This window comes from Anas acuta, chromosome 9 (assembly GCF_963932015.1).
Source record: "Anas acuta chromosome 9, bAnaAcu1.1, whole genome shotgun sequence".
NCBI lineage: Eukaryota > Metazoa > Chordata > Aves > Anseriformes > Anatidae > Anas > Anas acuta.
Genome location: NC_088987.1, coordinates 19,737,821 through 19,760,377, shown reverse-complemented (window position 1 = coordinate 19,760,377; position 22,557 = coordinate 19,737,821). Strand labels below are relative to the sequence as shown.

The 22,557-nt window shown below is 42.0% G+C and overlaps 1 protein-coding gene across 14 annotated transcripts in view; it reads left to right on the top strand.

Moving 5' to 3' along the window:
- SPSB4 (splA/ryanodine receptor domain and SOCS box containing 4) overlaps nucleotides 1-22,557 on the top strand; it is a 380,807-nt gene that overhangs the window by 110,092 nt on the left and 248,158 nt on the right. For 9 of the 14 annotated variants that reach the window (XM_068691540.1, XM_068691538.1, XM_068691543.1 and 6 more), the window contains one exon: nucleotides 17,216-20,075. The exons of 4 other annotated variants lie outside the window; for them this stretch is intronic. In XM_068691540.1, coding sequence (XP_068547641.1) covers nucleotides 17,216-17,439 — 224 coding nt within the window. In that variant the 3' untranslated portion in view covers nucleotides 17,440-20,075. Of the gene's footprint in view, nucleotides 1-15,943; nucleotides 15,994-17,215; nucleotides 20,076-22,557 lie in introns of those variants that run through there. One more of the 14 variants, XM_068691547.1, reaches the window with a different exon arrangement.

Genomic DNA, 22,557 nt, shown 5'->3' with positions numbered 1-22,557 from the left:
AAATCTGTGGCGTTTTTTTCCGAGTTAGCACCTGTTGCTGTTCCTGGAAGCGATAAGCCTGGAGCAGCTGCTGCTTAGGACCAGCGGTGTCAACTCTCCGGGCCCTGCTGCTAGTGCCGCGTGTTTCAGACCCTGTGCGTGGACTCGCTGATCTGCTTCCCATGATAAACACAAGTGGCACTTGCGCTGCATGGTCTGACAAATGGCAGGGTACAGAAGGCTCCTTGGGGCAGCTCAGCAGAAGTTCCTGGGCCCCCTTCACGAGGCAACATCGGCTGTCAGCAAGTGGCACCTGCCCTTGGCCCAGGCGGGGTTTTCCTGGGCTGGGCTCTGCCTGCTTCTGCCTTTCCCTTCTGAGCTCTCCAGAGGACCACAGATATGTGTTTTGGAGTGAATAAATGTATAGATTTCTTTCTTGAATTTGGTTATTAAAACATCACAGAATAGAAAATGGCCAACATGCAAAAGGCTGCCAGTTTGCCTGGGTTTCTCAGGAGCCAGATCTTTGCCTGCAGGAAGCTATACTTACAGGATGCTACCTTTAAAGCCGCAGATGACATAAGGGAGGGGGTCTGTGTTTTGCTTTGTTTTGTTTTGTTGTGAATGGTGCTTTCTGTGTGTTTTTTTTTTTTTTTTTTTTGGGGGGGTATTTTTTAAAAAATCTGGATATCCCTATAATATATGAGAAATCACGTACTTTATCTACATTTATCAGTATGTTTCTTGGAAGTTGGGAGGGAGAAAAGAGGAGAACAAGCATGGACTGTTACATGATGATGAGCTGTAGCACACAACCATCTCTACAGATGAACAAGCATCTACCCATGCCTCTTTTTTTTTTTTTTTCTGTTTAAAATACAAAAGGCAATTCTTTAAATTCTTTTTGTTTCTGGCTTTTGGGGGGAGGGGAGGATGGATGACACTAAGATATTGTTTGTGAAGCTCAAGCGAGCGTGGAAAATCCCCTGGCAGGTGCTTGTATTGGACTGCTGGGCAGTGCCTGCAGAGCGCTTAGCTGCGGGGCCAGGCACTGAGCATTGCCAGCCCCAATGAGCTGATAAATCCTGGTAGCCCAGTGGAAGGTGGGTCTGCTTTCTGAGTTTGTGAAGACAATGAATATGTTTATGGCATAAAATGTAATTACAGTATTTTCAGGGATTTAATACCAGTTGTATGAGTTTTCTTATTATGCCTCATTTATTTGTTGGGTTTTATTTGGAAGCTGTCAAAAGAAATCTTGCTAGGTTGTGCAGCATGGCAAATTGGTTTTTCGGAGCACAATTTAAAATTGATGCATGTCTAAATTCCCTGCATTGCTTTGAAAATGGGATTATCTGCAATCTGTTCAGTGGTCTGGTTACCAAGTGTCAGGCACCTTAAATAAAATTGCATAAATGCTATTTAGGTAGATAAGGAATACGTAGCCGCAACAGAAGTAAACACACTTCACCTGTGTTATCAACTGTCCTTTTCTCCTGGTTATGTTTCTTGCGACGAGCTTGATGTGCAGATGTTGTAGGGCTCGGAGGAGGATCATGCATTTGCCAAGTTGGTCATCGAGGCGCTTTGCGTGCAGCAGAGCTGCCAGCTCGCTGGTGCTGAATCACCAGTTCCTGTACCTGGAGGGGAGCCGGGACATTTTTTGGAATTGCTGGAAAAAACAGCGCAGGGTAAAGTGCCAGAAGCTCTCGGGTACTGTTGTTGCTGAAGCAGCCGAGTGTGGGTTTCTTTCTTTCTCGGCTTCCCTTGGTGTCTCTGCAGGGCAGTCGGCACTCGGGGCACTGGCTGGGGCTCTGCGGGGTCGGGCTCTCCAGATGCTTTGCGCACCAAGCGCTGGGGTTGTTGGTCATTGCAGAAGCCAAAGGGGAAAAATTCTTATTCTTCCCTTGTTGCCTTGACTGTCACAATGTGTGTCTTGTTAAGATGGAGCATGGCATGTGTGTTGATAATGGTATATACAGTACTTCTCTTTTTAGCAGTACAAGTGGTTTTCTGCCATTATTTAGCAAAAGCTAATATTTATAACCAGAATTCGGGAATGAATGTTGTGATTATTCCGCGCTGAACTATTTCCTTCCACACTGTAACTTCATTGAAGCCAGCTCAGATGACTCTTGTTTTTGTAAAACATGAGCCAAAGTGTATTCCCGAAGATGTGTTGTGTCCTAACAGAGCAAAGTGCTCTACAATTTGTAATCATCTCTACCATTAATAATACTTCTTGAAGACTGTTTTCTGTGGGGGTTCTTTCATCCAACATCAGTGATTACTCTGAAGCATAAGCAGGATGTAAACTGTTGAAATAAATACATCATTTCTTCAGTCTAAATTGGATGGAAATCCTTGCGTGGAAGTTGGGTGAACCTCAGTGTTTCTGTAATTCGGGATGTAACGTATTTGTCAGTTTTTCAGGATGAAGCATACATCACAGTGCCATCAGTCCTAAACAGTGATTGAAACAACAAACTTTGGAACGTGCATAGATGAGTAATCATAGGCAATGCTCAGATTACATCAGGAAAAAAATAAGATTCATAGTTCAGAAAGTGGAGTACTTCTGGTCAGAACTGGTAGGAAAGACTGTTGTTTCAGTGTATGGAACAAGATCTACCATCACCTTCGTCTTGAGACTTCCAAAAGAAATGGTTGTCTCTGAAAACCCTTTTGAAGAGTTGGCAATGCTGTGGGAGGAAGGAGAAACCTAATGTCCATTCTTATGTTACCAACATGTATTTATTTTTTCTTAAATAGGAATAAGGGGGTAAACCATTTCCAGTGTCTGTGTTGCTGTTGAAATTTTATTTAAGATTTCTAAATGCTCATGGAGGTGATACACAGACAAATGTACGAGACTTTCAAAAACCATCTTTGAACAGAAATTCAGTCTCTTGGAAGTGATCTGTGCATCTCACCCTGTGAGACGTGCCCAGCACACCCTGCCTTCAGCGTGGCCTTGACAGAGAGGACTTTTCTTGTTGGAAAGGTTAAGGGGGTGGGTGCACCTCCCGAGCCTAAGAAGCAATGGAAAGATGAGGCCACTTTTCATACAGCTGTTTTGTGGGTATCCTGGGTCTATGTTTGCAGAGGATAAGCCTTTTTCAGTGTCTGCTGTCAGGAAATTCAGGGGAGTTCTGCTGACTTCAGTAGCAGCAGATCGAGCCCCGCCGTGTTCCTAACAGCTGTGGCACCCATTGCTGCCTCGCTTCTCAGTCTGGCAGCATCTGGTGAGCATCTGCGTGCGTTGGGTTGGAGCCACAACAATGAGGCTTTTGTTGCAGTGAGTATTTTGGAAGAGGAGGATGCTGTGTGAAAGTTAGTTTTGGGTAATAGGTCATTACTGTTAGCGTGCTTCCCATCATCCTGTGGTTGGTGCTGTTGATGCAGCAGTACGTTGCCTGGTGAGGAAAATGTGAGCAATTTTTTCAAAATGGAAATTAAACGGTTTCCCGGAACTGTTTGTGTTACGAAGTTCTCCTCTCCAAATTGGAGAAATACAGGTGATGCAGTGAAACTCTTTCTGCCTTTGATCTCTGGTAGCTTACGATTCAAATGTTTTTTGCATTCAGTTAGCTAACGTAGTCTGCTCCTGCAGCCAGGTTTGGAGACATTTGCTGATTAAATTATTTAGTAGTAATAGGTCTGAAGCACTCACATGAATTTACAAGAATAATAAGTCAAATGCTATTCCAGCTGGGAAATAATATGTGGAACTGGTGATTTATAGTAACATGAGCTATTACAGCTTTCACAGAGCTGGAGGAGGGGAGGTAGTCTGGAAATACAAACTCTCCATGCCAGGGTTATTGCTTGTTGTTGTTAATGTTTATATACTGGCGGTATTACCAGGTCCCGTAACTGTGCTGTGCAGTCAGGTTCATTCCTTCTGCTTAGCCAGAAGAGTGGAGCATCTGTAGGGATCAGAAGGCAAGACACAAAAGAAATCCATTAGAAGCCTGCATGTGTTTGCTGCCAGCAGGTTGTTGATTGCAGACAGGGCCCAAAACTGTGACCTGTGATGGTACCTGCTTTTTTGTTCTGTTAGGTGGGCAATTCATTTATTTATTTATTTCCCCCAGATCTTACAGTGGAAGGCGCGTACACTATAAGGCATGCAAATAAGCCATGAGGGCAATCGGGGACCTCTGCACCAGCAGGTCATGCTGCTGTCCCCTGTCCTCCCTCAGTGGTTCTGTGCCCACCTGATCCCCTAGTCCAGTGCTCAGTTACAGATGTTTTTGCGTGCCTGTCAAAATTTACTCTACATGAATTCAGCTGCTAAGCAGTCAGTACAATTTCTCCATCTAAATGTGATTAACAAAGTTGGAAAAGACAAAGAAATAGTGTTTTTGTGCTGAAGGTTGAGCAAATTCTACCAGAAGTTGAGAAGGTATGATGAGTGATAACACTGCATAATGCATTTATTCACATTTTCCTGAATGTTAACAGATGTTTTTGTTTTGTTTTGCTTTTAAAAAAGGGAGTGACTGGGCAGGCAGTGTGAAGACTATTTTGCTTGATCTTGGGGTTACACCCTGCCATCACATGAGACCCTGGGGAGGAAAGGATTGATGATTCCTTCCTAGAAAGCAGCTCTGTGTGCTTGGCCAAGGGGGATTTTTGGAAGGATTTTTCTAGGGAGAGACAAGGCCAGAAGCGAGCCTGAGCGCAGCAGGACTTGAACGGCTGTCGGGAGGAGCAGGAAGCTGACACACGGCCAAGGGCCTGTGTCCCTGAAGGGGTGGAAGAAAGCTTCTCCATGGATGTGCCGGGCTTAATTCGTCCTGACCCAGAGAATGGCTGAGTTGATGAGCTCAAAGCAAGCCAGAAGGAAAGGACCTGCACTGCCAGGCCTTGGCAGGAGGGAAAGAAGCTTCTTTACAGGCCTTTTAACTTAAGTTCTGGGCAGTGCCTCACCCTCATAGTAAAGAATTTATTCCTTTTACCTACTCTAAATCTACCCTTTTTTTAGTTTAAAGCCATTACCCCTTGTCTTATTACTACTCTCCCTGAGACAGAGTCCCTCCCCAGCTCTCCTGCAGCCCCCTTTAGGCACTGGCAGGCCTTGGTGTCATTTTACCTATGAGCTGAATTCCTTTATTTATTATCATTTTGTTCCAGTTTGTTGTGATGAAATGAGGCGTTGAGATTTTCTGTGGTATTTTGGGGGTGCTTGCTTTAGGGAAAAGGTTCAGGAAGATTTTTCCCAGCATACTTGCTGAGTTGCACAGCCTCTTCTGGGGATGACAGCCCCTATTTGAATAACTGACCAAGGGTTTTGCCCATTTAGTTTTGCAATTAATGTTTCTAACAAAGCAAGTATTTCTGGGTTCTGTCTGAAAAATGCCTGGATGAAATTCTAATACTGTTAAGCTCCATGGGAGTTAACTTGGGACCACAAATTGTCCCCTTCTTTGGTCATTCATTTGTTTTTATAAAACTTTTTTCTTTTTCACATGCTGACTATTTTATTGTGTTCTCATACTACCCAGGATTTTGGGTAGTGCAAATGCTTTTTTTTTTTTTTTTCTTTTTCCCTGTGATAAATTGAAGAACATTCCAGTATTTCTTTTTTTCTAAATAGTAGTGTCAGATAAACTTTCTACATAAGCTAGTCCTGTATATTGCCACTCTGTTTAAAATCCACTCCTTTAATACTGCGGTGGTTTGGAGTAGAACAGGTGTCCAAAAGAAGAAAATAAAATCAGATTTCAGCAGGAAGATATGAGAGCCACTGATTTTTACCCCGAGGTAAAGATGACAGCAGCGGTTGATTTTACCTTCTTCTTTGTCTCCATTATCTACTCTCAAGGACTGTGCTAACACATTATTTATCATGTGATAGCAGTGTCACTTGTTGCAGCAAGGTTGATGGAGCATGCTTACCAGCTGGAGGGTTGCTGGGAGGAATCCCACGCTGCCCCTTTCCAAGCAATTGACACTGTACTTCCAGGAAAAAAAAAAAAAATAATATATATATATATATATATATAAAATAAAAAAGGTTTTAAAAGTATTTTGCAATAAGCAACAAACAAAATTTAGGAATGACTAGTGTTCACACTTCTGTTTTTATGACAATAGTGATTTTTTGGGGGAAAGGTGCTAATGAGGAACCAGTTACTGTTTTCAGTCCTCCAAAACTAGATAAATTTTTCAAACTTTCAAAATATTTGGGTATTAGGTATTACTCAGATAATATTCTTTCCTAACTGATCTTTAGTCTCCAAGTATTAAGGAACAAGTCATTTTTTAAAAGCTAGAATCCAATAGGGAAAATAATGGTTTAGTAAGTACCACCCACATCAGCAGCCTTTTGTTTCTTATTTAAACTCAGTTGGTTTCATACATTGAGTAATACATGAGAGATAAAGGATTTACTCCAGATTATGTGAGATCTGCAGAGCAGGCGTTGTGTATGTAACAAATCGGTTGGCTTAGCTGGGCTATGGTTGACTATTGCAGAAGAAATTGCAAGTGTGGTGTTTGACTGAGGTCACACTCACTAATGAGTCTGAAAGCTCAAAGTAGAGGTTTGTCATCGGATTTAGCATTTGTGTCCTCCAGAGAGGAGGGCAGGGATTTGTGAAGGCAAAGTAGGCTGCACAGGGAAATGGGAAGGAGATCTGAAAGGTCTGTGGCGGTGCCGTAGTGAGGCAGTAATTCATCCGTCTGGCCGTCAGCAACGAGAGGATTTGGGGGGAAAACTCTTGGCTGAAATGATGTATAGCAGCTGTTAAGTGCAGCTTTTCTGAACGTGTACAGAATAATAGAAACATTTTACTTGAGAACTAACTCTTAACTTTTATATCTTGGTTAAACTTCTTCTACTCCAGCAGCTCTGTGTGGATCCACCAAGGGCATCAGTGGCGTCCTCTGTCTGGCCGCTGTGCTGTGCAGGCCCTTCACTACCTGCAGCACTGTCAGTTCAGTAAAGGAAAGGCTGCAGCGAGGGAAAGGCCAGACAGATTGCTTGTGAACGGTGAAACTATAAATCTCACTGGTTTTGCCATGAGGAGGCTAAAACCATGACCCAGTCTGGGACGCAGCACACTGGGGTGGCTGCGGGCTGCCTTATGCCTTGTTGGCTTGTAAGCACAGTGCGGGGCGGCTGGTGGGACTGGAGCTGCTGGTACAGGCAGTGCCCTGGCAGCCTTCGCAGGAAGGAGAACGGAGATGTTGCATGTAGAAAAACAAACAGGCAGAGGCTTGGGCAGTCTCAGGGAGGCTTAGGTATTTTCCTCATCTGGCTGAAAGGAATTGTGCTCGTGGTTTGGAGTTTTTAAGGAACGAGAGAAATCAGTCAGAATGTAGTTGCAGAGTACAGTAAATACTACTGTTGACTAACAAACCAAGCAAGGGCTGAGAGCAGTTTTTCCCCTGCAACTATGCTGTGTAAATCTCAGAAAGCAGGGAGGTTCCTTTTGTGGTGGACTGTTGTAGGGGCGAGGAATACTCGGGGCTGCAGGATCACACCTAGTGGAGGGCAGGAGGGGACAGCAGTGCCAGCATGCAGGAGGTGCTGGGAGGGAGAATCACATCCTTGGCAATGCTCTTTCCATTGCAGAGTACAGATCAGTGCTGTATCCTGTTTTTCTGTCAGGTACCCACCATGGGGACAGACCAGCAGCTGTTTGGGTACAGAAGGGCATGGCTGAACTGGGGAGGAAGGGTGAGCTTGTGCCCTGCCTAAGGCTGTATAGACAGGGGTATTCAGAAAGTGGAGGAGGGGCATGCATAACCAAAGCAGAAAATGGGCATAGAAGGAAAGAATCAATAGTTCATTAGATTGGTAGAGTGGAAGAAGGAGAAAAAGGATCAATAGTTCATCAGATCTGGAGACTCAGCTTGTGAGATGTGGTGGTTTAACACACAAGCATTTTACTGGAGTCATCGTTCATGTTCCGTATTTCAACTAGTGCACGTCATGTAACAGCTGATATCAGTATAAAGAATATAGGAATAAAAGTATAGTATAAAAGAATAAAGGAAAAGTAGAAATTGAGGGTAGAAAGCTTGTAAATCCTATTTTAGGGGAAGGCTACCTACCCCTTAAAGAGATCCTGTGGACAAACATGAAATAATTCAGAGAGGTTCTCCTTCCCTCCTTTGCCACTGGTGTCTTCCCCATGAATAGCATTGCTCAAAATTGTGAAGTTTTCAATTAGGATTTTAGTGAATGTGAGTTTTGTCTGCAAGATTTGGCTTTGTGGTTTTAATAGTTTACAACCCAGGTGAAAAGTAAATACTGTATTATAACAGACAGATTTCAGACCTGGGTGTGAAAGTTTCTACAAAATGAGCTCACTTATTTAACACGTGTGGGCTAGAAGTAGTGCAGTCATGCAGTTTCCGTGATTACGCTGTAGAGAAATAATAGCTATTAGAAATAAATACACCATAAAGGTGTATTTTTAGAAAGAAGGTTGCAAACGTGCAATATTAGTTTGGCCTAGCACTTCTTGGTAGACGTAAATAGTTTAACTGAAAGGGTCTACTTTTAATACAAAGTAGCTATTTTCTGTGTTCTTATTAATTTAAAAGATCGTGTATTAGCCAACATTAAATGGTAGAGGTTTCACTGGGGTCCATGAAAGCATGCAGTACAGTATCTATAGCCATCTGATAGGAACACAAGAATTCTTTCTTCCATTCAGGAATATCAGTTGGCTTAAGTATTTCTCAGTGTTCCCCTGGGCGTGGGGGAGAGCGGCCCAGTGCTGTGTGTTAGCAGCAGCAGGAGCTCCCACGGTGTCCGCAAGAACTGTAAGCTGCCCCTTTGCCTACATGGGGCTCTGTGAGAAATGCAGCAGTTAACCTGCCAGTTGCTTTCAGATAACATAGTGCAGCCTTCTTAATGGCTACAAATGGTGAGAGCTTCAGATGGGGAGTTCCCTGTAGCACTGAAAGCTGATGGGTGTACTCCTGTCCTCCGTGCATGAATAATGCATGACCTTGCCAGCTTCAGCAAGATACCAGTTAATTCTTCTGACCTGCAAGGTTTTTTTTTTCCTTCTAATTATTACTTATCTGCCATCCTGTTTGAAGGGAAAGAGTTAACCACAAGTCTACAAATGCCTGTGAATATAGGAGACAATTACATTGTATAGGTAAAGCTGGTGAATATAGTAGACAATTACATTATATAGGTAAAGCAGATCCACTTTTGAAATTCTTCTGCAGATTTGTCTTCCTAGACTTAATAGTCTCTCTTGTGCCATGGGCATTGTTGGTGTACTAATATTCCTAATATTCAGATAATTTTGTCTTTAGAGCTACTGTGTGCCTCTCACACCCCCTGTATTCCCTGTCTTAGGAAGGGAGTTGCTATTTAGAGTGCTTTTTCTTTTTGTGTCTTTCCATGCCCCTTGTGAGGCTAAAGAAAAAAATAATAATTGCATGTTGTATGTTTGATATCATTCCTGAATGGGTCCAAAGCTAGTGTTGAAACACTAATGTACCCTTCCTTGGATGGCAAAGGAACAAAGGCTTGCATTTCTGTCTTTGTTTTTCCTGACTGAATATCCTTTTGAATGTTTTAATTAAAGCTTAAATCTGTTCTTCTTCACTTTATCCTGCACAGCTGTGGAGAGATTTTTGGCATGCTGTTAATTTTAGCAAGATATTCGCTTGACTTTGAGTAGGTAAGGCAAAATTTGAGAATGGCTGCGATTGACAGTGCACCTGCTTAAACAGACTGCTCTTTATAATCTGTAATTCAAATGTTTGTTTTAAAAGAAAATACTTTGCTTGGCAGGCTATATGAAGTGTGTGATGATAGCTGAGTAAGTCTAAGCCTATCTAGAAAGCAGGAGGTAGAACCGGGTCGTGACACCTTGTGCTTTTTCTCAAGGTGCTATATTCAACAATTTTTCAGCTAGTTAACTTGATTTGCTGACCCCCATAAAGAATAACTGAACCCTAACACAATGATTTTTGATTCATCATGACAAGCTGTCGCTGGACTGGAGAATCGGGAACATTAAAATTCTTTTGTAGTATCTAGTGACATTTACGTACAGTCTTAAAATAGTTGAGAATAGGTGAGATATATTGCTATGATAACATGCTAACAGCTCAGTGCTGGATCTTAGTTTTTATTCATTATATACTATATTGCAGCCATTTATCATTATTACTATTATTGGCAGGCACGAGATGAAGGGCTGGCTTCTCGTCTGGTGTGGAACAGTGTAACTTTGGCTTGATCATGCTGTTGCAACAAAAGCTTAGGCAATAAAACTAAGAATTTCACGCCATGTAGTCAGACTCTCTCTCTTGCATCTAGTCTGTCTGAATAGTTCTCAGGCTAATAAATTGTTCTACTTGCATTGCTGCTGCCTTCACTTCTGCTGCCACGTTTGTTACATCCAGGATCAAATCACTCTCTTCCACTGTTTGCTCTCAAGTCGAGGTATTTGTAGACATTGCTCATGCAGAAAGACCACGTAACATCAGGAGCACACGCTGATTTTTAGTAAGAGCAACGGGTAGGATGAGTAGACATTAGGGATGCTGTACTAACAAAACTGTCCCGTGTATTAGATTTGAAATGTGATATTGCAGGTTGGTCATAATTCAGTCACTTTATAATATTCGTCACTATTATGCTAAAAGCATGTAAATAGCAATAAATTATGGCATCAACTAATTTAATAGTTCATAGGTGGTCATTCCTTGGAAATTCCACTTTAGTAAGGCAATGTCGTAGGTGAAATCAGAAAGGGGTGCCATTTACGTTATTTTGTACTGCAGGAAGAACATCGGAGACAGACGTTTGGTGGTGGCAGAAGCAATAATTTAGGCTGACAAAATTATGTGTTGTTTGTTGTGCCTATGCTAATCAACATTTTTTCAAGGAAAGTAGTGTTGTTAGAAAAGATAAGAAATCCACAGGTGCTGCATGCTATATGCTGTATATCTGGTTTAAATTTTTTATAGTTCTACCAATTGTTTAAAATTATTGTGCATAAATTACTTACATTTCTTATTCTTCTCCCTGACAATGTTCCAATGAATTTTGTAAAGACTAATTACTGTGGTCCCGGCTAGAGATGCTTTTTTACATCAGTGTTCATTCACGACTTGCTAGATGCCTGCAGCTACAAATCAGTCATTTGAGCAACCCTGGGAAGTGTTTTGTCATTTATTTTTCACATTATACATCCCATCTGGTAATAGAAGAAGCTAATAGTTACAAGCACGTTATCAACTTGAAATCAAGCCATTTTTGAACCGCTGTAATTACCAGTTCCTTCAGCCACTACAGTTGACTCTGAGCATGCACACATGTGTTGCTGTGTGCCTATACAAGACAGGGGCTTTTTCGTCTTCGTTCTTTGCCGCATAAAAGACTTCCAGACGGAGAAAAAGTCTAATAGTGGCCTTCCTACATCTGGGAAGCGCAGTGCCATTTTCTCATCCTGCCAGCTGCAGTCTGTAGATGCAGTCTCGTGTGCACTGCTGATGGTGCTGCTTGTTGAGATGGCAGCATCAGTTTGCAGTCCCAGAGAGCAGGCAAAAATGGTTTAATAAGCGTCCAGTTATTTAAATGGCCTTTGAGCAGAAGCCAACAAACAGCATACTGCAGAAATGCAGAGCAACTCTTTTCTGTAGGTGAGATGAAGCTTAGGCGGCTCATTCAGTTAATGATATGGCTCAAGCAGTCAAATTTCCATACTCTGATTTGGGAGGTTATTCCATAGCTCGTTTCTGATACTCATCCTAAACTACTTTTATTTCTGAAGTTGTACGGCTTTCTAAGCAGTTGCTCTCTACACAGTTACTGCCTTTGATTATTGCCTGGCCCATCCTCTCCCCTCTACTGCTTTCATTCTAACAAGTCCTGTAGTGTGAGTTCTTTTAATCTATTCTTCCAAGCTAAATTCAGTCAATCTTAAATCAGGCTTAAATGTTGAATTAGTGCATCGGAATGTTAGAAACATTAGAATTGCACTAATGCAGTCTGCTCAGTTACTATATAGTCTAATTGAATGATTCTGTAATAGGAAAATGGATTAGATATTTAAATTGCATCAGATCTGAGAAATTGAAGTGTGCTTTTTGTTAACTTTTGCTACAAACTGGAAGGAGCTGAAGGTGTGATTGAGCATTTGCCTTTGACACGTGCCCCTTAATTCACTGCTGAAAGACACTTGCTGGGTCCATCCCCTTGCCGCGTTCTGCTGCCCATTTCCAGAATAAGCCATCTGTTGTGTTCTGAGTATATTTCACAGTCAGTTTTGTTCAAGTGTGCTGAAAGCTGCTGAAGGAAGAGCTTTTTTTTCAGGCTCGTAAGTATGACTAAATGGAATGACTGACGTCCAGGTCTCCTTGAGACTGAGGAGTTCAGTCATGGAACCAGGCTGGGCGCATCCTAGGCGGAGCTCCGATACCATTCCTGCCAAGAAGAGCCACTGTGATTCTTTCCAACTTGTCATGATAAACTAAACCAAGAAGAGAGTATTCATCATGAATAATTAATATGACAGGCATTTTTGCTACTAACTTAACACTACAAATTTTGCCAGCAATACTCAGGCTAACTCTTGGTGTTGGCAAGTGAGTAACCTCATCCCTGGGCTTATCTGCAGCAACTGCAGGCACTGAGGTGATTTTAATCTTCGTATTTTAATCTTTTAATCTAATCTACTTCAGAAAAATGTTCCCAAGTCCCCTTACTTTACTTTTTTCACTTTTTTTTTTTTTTTTTTTCCCAGTTATGATTCAAAGGCAGGGATGCTGACAGAGCGATGGAGAATTGTTGGTATATAATTTAGGACAAGGTTCCACTGGCTCTTTAAAAGGCAAAATGTGAATAGGGTGAGCAGTGACTGGTAAGCAGGGTGAGTTGCCAAAAGGTGCCCACACTGCGTTGGTGCAGAGCGAGGCCGTTCGGCAGCACGGTCACTGCGGTCATTGCACCTGTGGGCAGCAGCGTGTGTCATATGCCATCCATCCAAGCAGCCTCACAGGATGAACATCCTAAACTCTGCAGCTCTTCCAGAGGCAATAAGATGTTCCAGTTCATTTGTCCAGCTTAGATATCCTAGCACATTTCTGTGTATTCTTGAGAAATAAAGAAGCATTTGGGTCTCAATCACTCATTTTTGTCTGTAAAAGAAATAAGCGTGTGGTCTTAATGCATCAAGTGCCTCCCTCCCCTTTCCTCCCGAGTGGCACAGCTGGCTCCTTTTCAGAACTTCTTTCCCTGGTGCTGTTTTTTAACTGCACAAACTTTGTTTCATGTTGAAGGCTCTGCAAATGCTCACTCTGTTAATACCTTCAGAGATTTTCTCACTGTGTGAAAGCTGCTGGAATGGAAGCCAGCCTGGCAGAAAGGTCACCTCCTCTTAATGAGTTGCTTTTTGCTTTCCTTTCTCAGTAATAGCAATAGGAAAACCTAAAATTCTTCGGATATTGGACTTTAACGTATGTGCTTTGGAAAGGAAATGATTTTTTTTTTTTTTCAGTGAGGAAGGCAGATAATGATGATGCATTTTCAAATGTTCCTAGCAGAGGTCTGCTCAAAGCTATACATTCTGCTGTCAGTATCTGTTAGACTATATTGCTGTACTGCAGTATGCATTTTCTGCAAAAATCCCCCTAAAATTGAAAGAACAAGATCATTTTTTTTTTTACTTTTTAAATGTGGCTTTGTGAAGCAAAAATTGTATTAAAGCAAAAACAAAGGGTGTGCATGAGGGGGTTGGGGGTATAAAGACCAGTACAGCTTTCTTGTTGCCATTTCTCTGTCCTTCACTGTTGCAGTTTGGCACCACAGGAGCCCTGCAGAGCCCCTGTGAGGCAGAGCAGCCTTGCTTTCTTTGCAAGCGGTGGTGACTTGCCTGTACCACACAGGTTGCCAGTGCCAGAGGGAAATGACGGCTCTGTCTGGACTCGAGTGGCCTCAGGAGCAGGTGATGGGCAGATCAGCCGAGGTCCTCACAGAGCTCTGTGAGGGTGCTGTGTTCAGGACACAACTCTGGACGTACTTCCTATCAGTTGAGTTTATTATGGTAATACATAAACGTGGCCTTTCATCCACACAGGGATTTCCCAGCTAATCAAACCCGTGTCGCAATATTTGGCTGGGGTCTACCAGGTTCTGTTGTGTCGTGTCCAGCACTGTCCCTTCGTTCTCAGTGTGGGCCGTAGCAGGACGAACACTGCAGTTGTATCAGCCTTGTGAGATGGATCTCTGCTGCTTTAGCAGCGACGCCTGCATCTAAATAGGTAAAATAAAATCATCTCAATTCCTGGGCCCTCCAAGATTTTCTTACAAAGAGACGTGGCAAAGACATAGCGCAGCTGATGTAGGGCTCCTCCAAATTCCTGAACAGAGTGCCCTGAGGAACATGTCAAATCTAAGTGCAAAACAAGTGTGCAGTTGAGACGTGGCTGCTTGTTGCCCTGCAGCGGGACGGACACGGGCTGGCTCGGTGTGTGCGTGGTGCTTGCACGGTTACGCTGACCTGAGCGATTTGATCAACATCGTGTAGGAAACACGTCAGAGGCAGCAGCGTGACCTTTGTGATTGCCATGTTTTCACATCTGCTGTGCTTCAGTATTCACAAAGCCTCCAGATTCCCAAAAAGCACTGTGGTTCTTTTAATAGTGTTGAATTTTTTTTTATTATTTTTTTTAGTGTTTTGTAGGCACTGGCTAACCAATCCCGCTAAGTGTTTACACTAGTTTGTTGACTTCCTACCCCAGTGTTGAATTTATTAGTTAGATGCGTAGTTTTAAGTTGATGACACTTTATTTTGTTCTCCTTACAGATGTGAGCAATAACTTCTCAGTGCTCTTTCATTATCCATGTCATTTCCAAAGATAGGTATCTGAAAGTTTGCTGAAGTCTCAACAAAGCAGTCTCTGGATCAGAGTGAGCATGGCTCTGCCCTGTGCCTTTCATGTTATTTTCCTGATTTCTGTCACCACTTAGAGGAGACTGAAATGCCCCTGGATGTGTAAGTCACCCCTGGGTGGTACTGGAACCAGTCCGTTCGTGGCTGTTGGCCGGAGCTGCTCTGTTTGAGTCTCGGCTGTAGTGGTTATGAACTTGGCATTATGAACTGGGCCTGTGTCCTGAGCTCAACCTCTGCAGAAACTTCCGCTAGCGATGCAGCCTTGCCATCATGCTTAAACTGCTCCTTCTCTTCTATAACGTCTTTCTATAAATACTTCAAAGGCATTTTAATGCATTATTCTTAGCCTACAGTGACCTTCCTGGAACAAAAGGTTTGATTAAGAGTTGTTTATGCGGAAATATTCACAAACCAAAATTGGAGGATGCGTGCATAGGAGAAGCTCTTGAAGGACAATGAGCACACTTGCTGTCTTGTACTGGGGCTCCAGCAGTTTTAAAGGCACTGCCTGTTGTATGGCCGTAGGTCAGCTCTTCTTATATTCAAATAAAAAAAAATAATAATTTTGATGTTATTTGACAAGCCATTTTGCAGCCAAGTGAAATAATCCTTGTATAGCATTTTGATGTATCCCACAAAGCTTGGTTCAGTCCTTGTGATATTTATTCTGTTTCAGATATAGCAGTTTTCCAAAATAAGGGCTAATTTAACTTCCTGTTACCATGGCCTTCAACCCCTCTAACAAATAATTAATATAGAAAAAGCAACATGTAATTTGCTTCTGCAGATAACCCACACCATTTGATTTGTAAAAGGCCAGTAATACTTGATGGTTCACCACTTAGGAACATATCTTAAATGTTCAGAGTCCATGGTATTTCCCCAGAGTGATTTATAATGCAACAAGAAATGGAAAGCTTAAGAAAGGGGAGGAGGGTTTGGATGGGAACACTTAAAATTTCTTGGCAGAAGCTTACTGCTAGGGAAGCTTTGGTGTCTTGTTTTTTTGTTTGATTGTTTTGGTTTGTTTTGGTTTTGATTTGGTTTGTGTTTTTCCCCTTTCCTTTTGGGAATGAGAGATTTCAAGGAGGAAATGGCTGATCCGAGTTCCTGAGAGTGCTTTCTGAAGGCAAGTTGAGAGACCAACCGCATTTACATCACAGACCACATCCCTGTGAAAAATGTAGCATGCACGCTTAACCTGCTGGACTCGGCTGGTGATCCTGGGAGCAGAGCCACAGCTGCTGAACAAAGGCGGCTGGCACCGCAGCCCGGATGCCGCTCCCTCATATGCACTGCAGAAAGCTCCTAGCTGAGCCGTAATAAATTGCCTTTTTCCGCTGGAGAGAATGGAGTCACATAGGTGCAACCATAAACCTACCTTCTTTCTGAAAGCGAAGATTAAAGGCCTACATAAACCATAAAAGTATTCTGGCATTGCATGAACAAAGCGCTATTGGATGAATATCAAGTTTTAGCAAATTGTAGATGCTAAGGTGGCATCATAGTTGTTACACTTCCCCAAAATGCCAAATTTCCAGCATAATGGGTGTTACTTTCTTTTGAGGAGAGTTTCCAGAAACTTGTTTATTGCTGTGGCACATAGAGCTTTGCTGAGACTCCGCAGGCTTAAGACCACACACTGCACTGTGCCTGCGGGGCGACCTGCACAAAGCAAGGGGCGGCTTTTGGGGATCCCCAAAAGAGTCAGAGGCATCGGAGAGTTTAGGTTTGCTTACTTTTTTGTATTCTGTGTCATTCCTTCAACTTCCCTTCTTTGTGGGCTCTAGATTACTTCTTGTGTACACATGTAATTAGATTGGACATCAATAGTAACATTTTCAGTGATGGCCTGTAAGTTTATTACAGATGCTTAATATGTATGGCAATGGATTTAGCTGTAGAGTAGCAGTGTGTTTGTAGCCCTTGTTGTAACTGTTGTGTGCCTTATGTGCCACTTTGCACAAGATGCACGCATAGAAAAATGGGAAAATCAATAGCGTGGCAGATACGGCTGACTTTGAACCCCAAATAAATTTGGCATTGTTCTGTTGGGACTTTCTACGTGACGATCTTTGGCACTCAGCTTTTTCTAGGAGAGGCAGTGGAAAACAAATGCAGAAAGTGAGAACTTTGGCTTGAATTGGGGTTTCAGGAATGAGGCAACCAGCAGCTACTGGGAAGGACAGCGCTGGGAGGCAGGGGTCTGTGGGGAGCTGGCTGCACCCACAGGCATTGGGAACTGACTGAGGACAGAAATGCGTGCGGGCTCATTCTCAAGTCCTTTTCTCTGATGGTTTGTTAAATGCCTTACTGCCCCTTTCCTTCCCCCTCCTGTGCATTTGTTTCAGGAGGAACCTTGAGCCCCAGGCTTGGTCGGAACTTCTGTGGGCAGCGGCGGGGTTTGGCTCGGGTAGCCTGGGGAGGAGCTGCATCACTGCTGGCCGGGGGTACACCCAAACCTGAAACAAGGAAAACGCCCACACAGAGCTGTGTCTTCAGTGTGAACAATTGGGAGCATCCTGCTATTACAGAGCAGAGAGCTTTAAAGGAAGACGAAGTGTTAGTCAAATAACTTTTAGAAATGGTACGTGCTGAAACAAATTTTCAGAGCAAGCTTTTAAAGAAGATGGGATAGACACCAGAAGATGGCAACTGTATGTGAAGACAACTTTGGTCTGTTCTATGTTTGTTGTTCCATGACTAACAGACAGCTGAACCTTTTCAATTTCCTGGATTTGTGTGGTGTTTTTTTTTTTATTATTATTATTATTATTTTTATTATTTGGGAATGTGTTCTCATTTCAGGACTTCTTGGAAGTGGGTTTCTAACTAATAAAATTCTGTAACCAGGGTATCTCCATAAAGCACTTCCTGAAAGGAAGCTATTTCATTGAAGAGAGATTTCCTTCAGGAATCCTAAATAGCGTTAATGCAAGGCAATTTTTGTGAGACATCCATCTTTGAATGGACCGAGCTGAATCTTTCATCGGAACTGGACAAAATCCCTGAGGAAAAATGCACATGAAATGAATTGAGCCCTACATATTTGAAAGCAAGGATTCGGTCCTGCTGTGACTGCTGAGCACAGAAGTGGAACAGACGGTTTTGGAACAGGCCAAATTGTGTGACCTTTTCTGTCAATAGTAATTGCTAAATCCATATGGATCGTCCCAAGCATGAATGTGATGAAATAAGAAATACTATGCACAACTAGCTTTTTAAAGATGTGATGCATCTAAGAAACAAGTAGATGAAGCCTTTTTTTTTTTTTTTGTCTTCACATTGTGCTCTGTTATGAAGGTTTTCAAGCAATGATGCAAATTTCTTTCTGTGAAGTTTGCTTTTGCTCTAGTGTACAGCTTCTTGTTCAAGGCTGCACGGCGGAGACAGTGGTCCAAATGCTTTAAACAGTTGTCACTTGGCTTTGATGTTTTAAAGGGAGGAGTGTCCTGGAAGCCCAGTCTTAATTGGTGTTACCAAACAAGTAAAAGGCAGTGATGAATAATGTATAGTCCTGCTTTTGTCTTTGGAATCAACATCAATAAGGCAAATCATATGGAAACATTGCCTGTTTTGATTCAGCTGGGAAGTTACCTCAGAGACTGTGACATGCATATTTCAATCCGAACCGGGATCCCAAATGGGCAAGCCCCAGAATTCTGATCGGGCAACAACACGTATCAGCACTTTGGGAGATGGTTATAAGTGGGTCAGGTTACCATGTGCTCCTAAGTTGTCTTGACTCTAGGTTTCTTTGGGCTTGGTGGTTTTGACTGTGGTTGAAAAGGACTGCAAACAAGCACAAGGTCTTGATCTCTCCTCCTGGAGAAGGGAATAGAAGCATAACCAACGTATGGTGACTCACCAGCACAGTGGGTTTAGAGAACAGGTTAAATTGAACGCTTCCCGGGAAGTCTGGTCTGGGAGGCTGCACCTACTGCTGAAGAGAATGATTTTGGAAAGCTGTGTGTAACTTTTTACTCAGTTTACGTGATTCACTTAATTAGTTTAGAAATATCTGTGACATCACAACGGCAAGGGCATATTCTTATGCCTGAGGGGTCAGTGTTTATCTCAAAACTGTGAGTACTTAGGGGGAAAAAAGTATATCCATTTCATCTTACGGGCAGACTGACAGCAGAAAGGACTTGGCAACAGGGGGGAAGGCCAAATATCTGTGGATAGGGGACCCCATTTAGCAGTATTTACCCTGGCAAAATTCCCTCTGGCTTTGCTGACAATGCTGATGGAGTGAAAAAGGCTGAGTCGACACAAAGCAGCAGGAATTCAGTGGGAAGCATTCTTTTGGGCTGTGTGTAATTCTGAATGTGTTTTTAATATTTTGGGGTTTTGTACTCTGGATTAAGTACTGAGTTAAAGAATTTGTTTTGATAATTTAGCATTTCATCTGTTGCACCATCATCGTACAGATTTTAGAACAAAAAAAAAGCAAAATATATCACTATGCCTGATGTACCCGGAGGCATAAGGGTATTGCACTATTAAACCCCCGTTTCCTGAATGACACTGTTTGCTATGAGAACAGGAGCACAGAAGAAAGGGAAGGAGACAGCTGATAAGAGGAAAAAATAAGACAGAGTTAAATGGCTTCTTAGGTCAGGAAATTTGGTTGAAAAAACAGTTACAGTGGAATGAACATATACATTACTGAACGTATACCTAAACATACGTATATATGGTTAAACATGCAACAGGTGTAAATGAGACTGACATTTTTCTCACTTTTTTTTTTAAATCACATGAAGAAAAAGTTGAAAAGTAGTGTTCAGAATTTGAGGCTGGTAGTAAAGGGACCTACGTCCAGAACATAATGGGAAGTAAGCATAATAAAACATACCGGGAATTAAGCAGCAAAGTGATATTTCACTAACTAAACACACCCACCCACTCTTCCCATTTAGTTGCATGTGTGAAATTTTAGATCAAGTTGTGATTTTGAAATTTTTCTATCCCAAACTGTATTGAAATATTGAAGAAAAAGATGACCAGAAAACAACAACAATAAAAGGCCATCCCTTCGTTTGGGCTGGAAATAGATTTTTTGTCTTCACTAAGGTCTGTTCCTTGCCTGACAGTGTGATGAATGAAATCCTGCACTCAGGTATCCAAGCATTGGCTTACACAAAAAAAAAGGTTTCTTGAAAACCTTAACCTTCACATTTGCCAATTCCCAGATAAGAAAATATATGCTCTTGTAGCTAAAACCATGGTGAAATTAGTTGATATTTTTGTACTGAGAAATTACAATACCGAATACTAGATTTTTTTTTTCTGTGCTATTAATCAAAGCACTTTCCTTAGCATATGGAGCTTAATTCCAGCACATAAAAAATAAATAAACAATATAAGTAGGAAGGAGAGGGTTTTTCAGATGTTTCTCTGGTGTTCATCTCTGCTTATGTTCTTGGAAATGTACGTGTATACATGTATACATCATACATATAAATATATATTGTATATATACACACGCACACAGAGTGGTAAGCTGAGTGCCTCAAACTACTTCTTAAATCTCTTTTGGAAGCTGTGAAAACACCAACATAGAAATTATTTTAAGAATTCTAGTAGAGGCTCTATTTCTTTCCTTCTATTTTTGTATTTGTTAGAGGGATGATGGCATGCTCCTTCCCACAGAAATGAGAGGTGTACAAGTACATAAAGAGGTGTGTGAATTGCTCACTTGGCTTTGTTGTTCCCAGATGCGAAGCTTTTCTTAATTGCCAGCCTTACAAATTGACTTTGGGATCTGAAAATCCAGATAAATTTTTGTTCATTATAGCTTCTCTGCAGGCCAAATGATGCTCACCTGTGCAACTGCATCAGCCAGATGGCAGTGAGGGGTGGAGGGAGGTGGAAAAGGCCGTTTGCAGATGAAGCGTATTTGGTGATGAATCAGTAAGAAGCAATAAAGTCAGGCCCTTTGTGCTGTTTTATAGTTGCTTCCAGAGTACAGCCACGCTGCTTGGTTGGTCAGCAGTACTTGTTTTTCTCCTCATTTTGTCTGACATCAATTATGTCCTGTGCAGATGGTGATCATAAAACCATGGGTGGATAACAAAGCATGGGGACAGAAGGACAGGACCAAATGTGAAGCTGGGAGGTGTGTGTGGAGATGACCCAAACAGAAGTCAGTGTTCACATTTTTGCTGTCCTTCTGTTTGCGTCTTAATTCTCTTGAATAGCAAGTCAACACTACCAGGGGAAGAGGCCTTATGTGGAGTTTGAGACATCCAAAGAAACTGCGTGAGCTGGGCCTGGTGACCTCAAGGAGGATGGGAAAGGGAAAGGGGTCGTGGCTGGTATGCTGCTCACCCATCCCTTTACCCTCAGCACATTTTGTGCTGGTTCTTAAAAGTCTCCAGGTGTGATAACAACCTAGAGCAGCTGTAGGAATGCATAATATGGAAATCAGCTCTTCACACTTATTTCTCACAAAGTGACCATTTTTAATACTAGCGCTGTAGGCAGTGGCACAGCAGTGTGAAATTTCAGGCAGAGCTTTCCCAGGGTTGGAGCATGGTAACAGGACCTTGTGAGGAGGAGAGCTGAGCAACGGTGAGTAAAGGCAGCCCTGTGTGCTCCACCTGGTCTGTGAGAGCGTGTTTGTCTTCAGGATGAATGCTTTAGAAATGTCTTCAGAGAGCATCAGCTGTGTTTGCATACAAAGAACAATGACAAATCCTAAATTCGGTATGAAAATCATTCAGATTGTCTCTAGTACCCATTTCGTGCCAAAGAAGATTATCGTACTTAAGGAAAAAAAATCAATTTCAAGAATCGGAAATATAAATGGTATTGAAATAACAGGATCAAATTGATATATTGAGCCTAATTTGCAACTTAATTACTCCAGATTTATTTTAATATAATTCTATTAATATCTAAACTATTGTAACAAAGTGGAAAATCAGGTCTGTTGTTTGTGGATCTCCCCTAGAGATCATTAGCATGTATACAATTGCATTAAAATTTAAACGATATACTGCTGATACAAATCCTTTTCACTTGGTTTGAGGAAACCTGCATACGTTCGAGCCTCTGGGTAATTGAAATTGAAGCAGTTGAGAAGATGTCATGTAACAATGGTACAAGGAGTGTAGTCAAATTTCATTGTCTCTAAACAGCTCAGCAGTGTGTGTAAATTTAAGCAGGATAGTCATCAATTCTGTCACCCTGTTAATTATGGCAGAACTGTTAAGAAAGTGGCAATGTAAAACTTAACAGTGTTGAATATTAGAATATTCTAATCAGTGTGATTAGGTTTCTCATCAAGAAATCTTGTCTTCTTCTGTAATACTGTTAGGGCAGGAATGTGCCAGTGAATTGAGGGATAGGCAAAGATTTGCTCAAAAACTGTCATTTTTTTTCCAAGAGCATTAAAACTTGTTCACAACCATAAAAGTTGCTATAGGTGGGTACTTGTGCAGGGGTATTTTATATGCTCATTTATGAATAACTTCTCATGAAGAGCTAAAAATGCAAGACGTTTTCAGAATGTTTCAGTCATCGTGTTGTGTATTATTTGCACTGTCTGAATTCCTGTTGCAGGAGTTGTCTGCAGTGGTTCATCCTTGAAACCTGAACTTTCCTTCAACTTTCTCAGTTATTACTTTGCCTATAAATCTGTCCATAACCCCCTGAACAACGTTGTCTTTGAACTCCAGTGCAT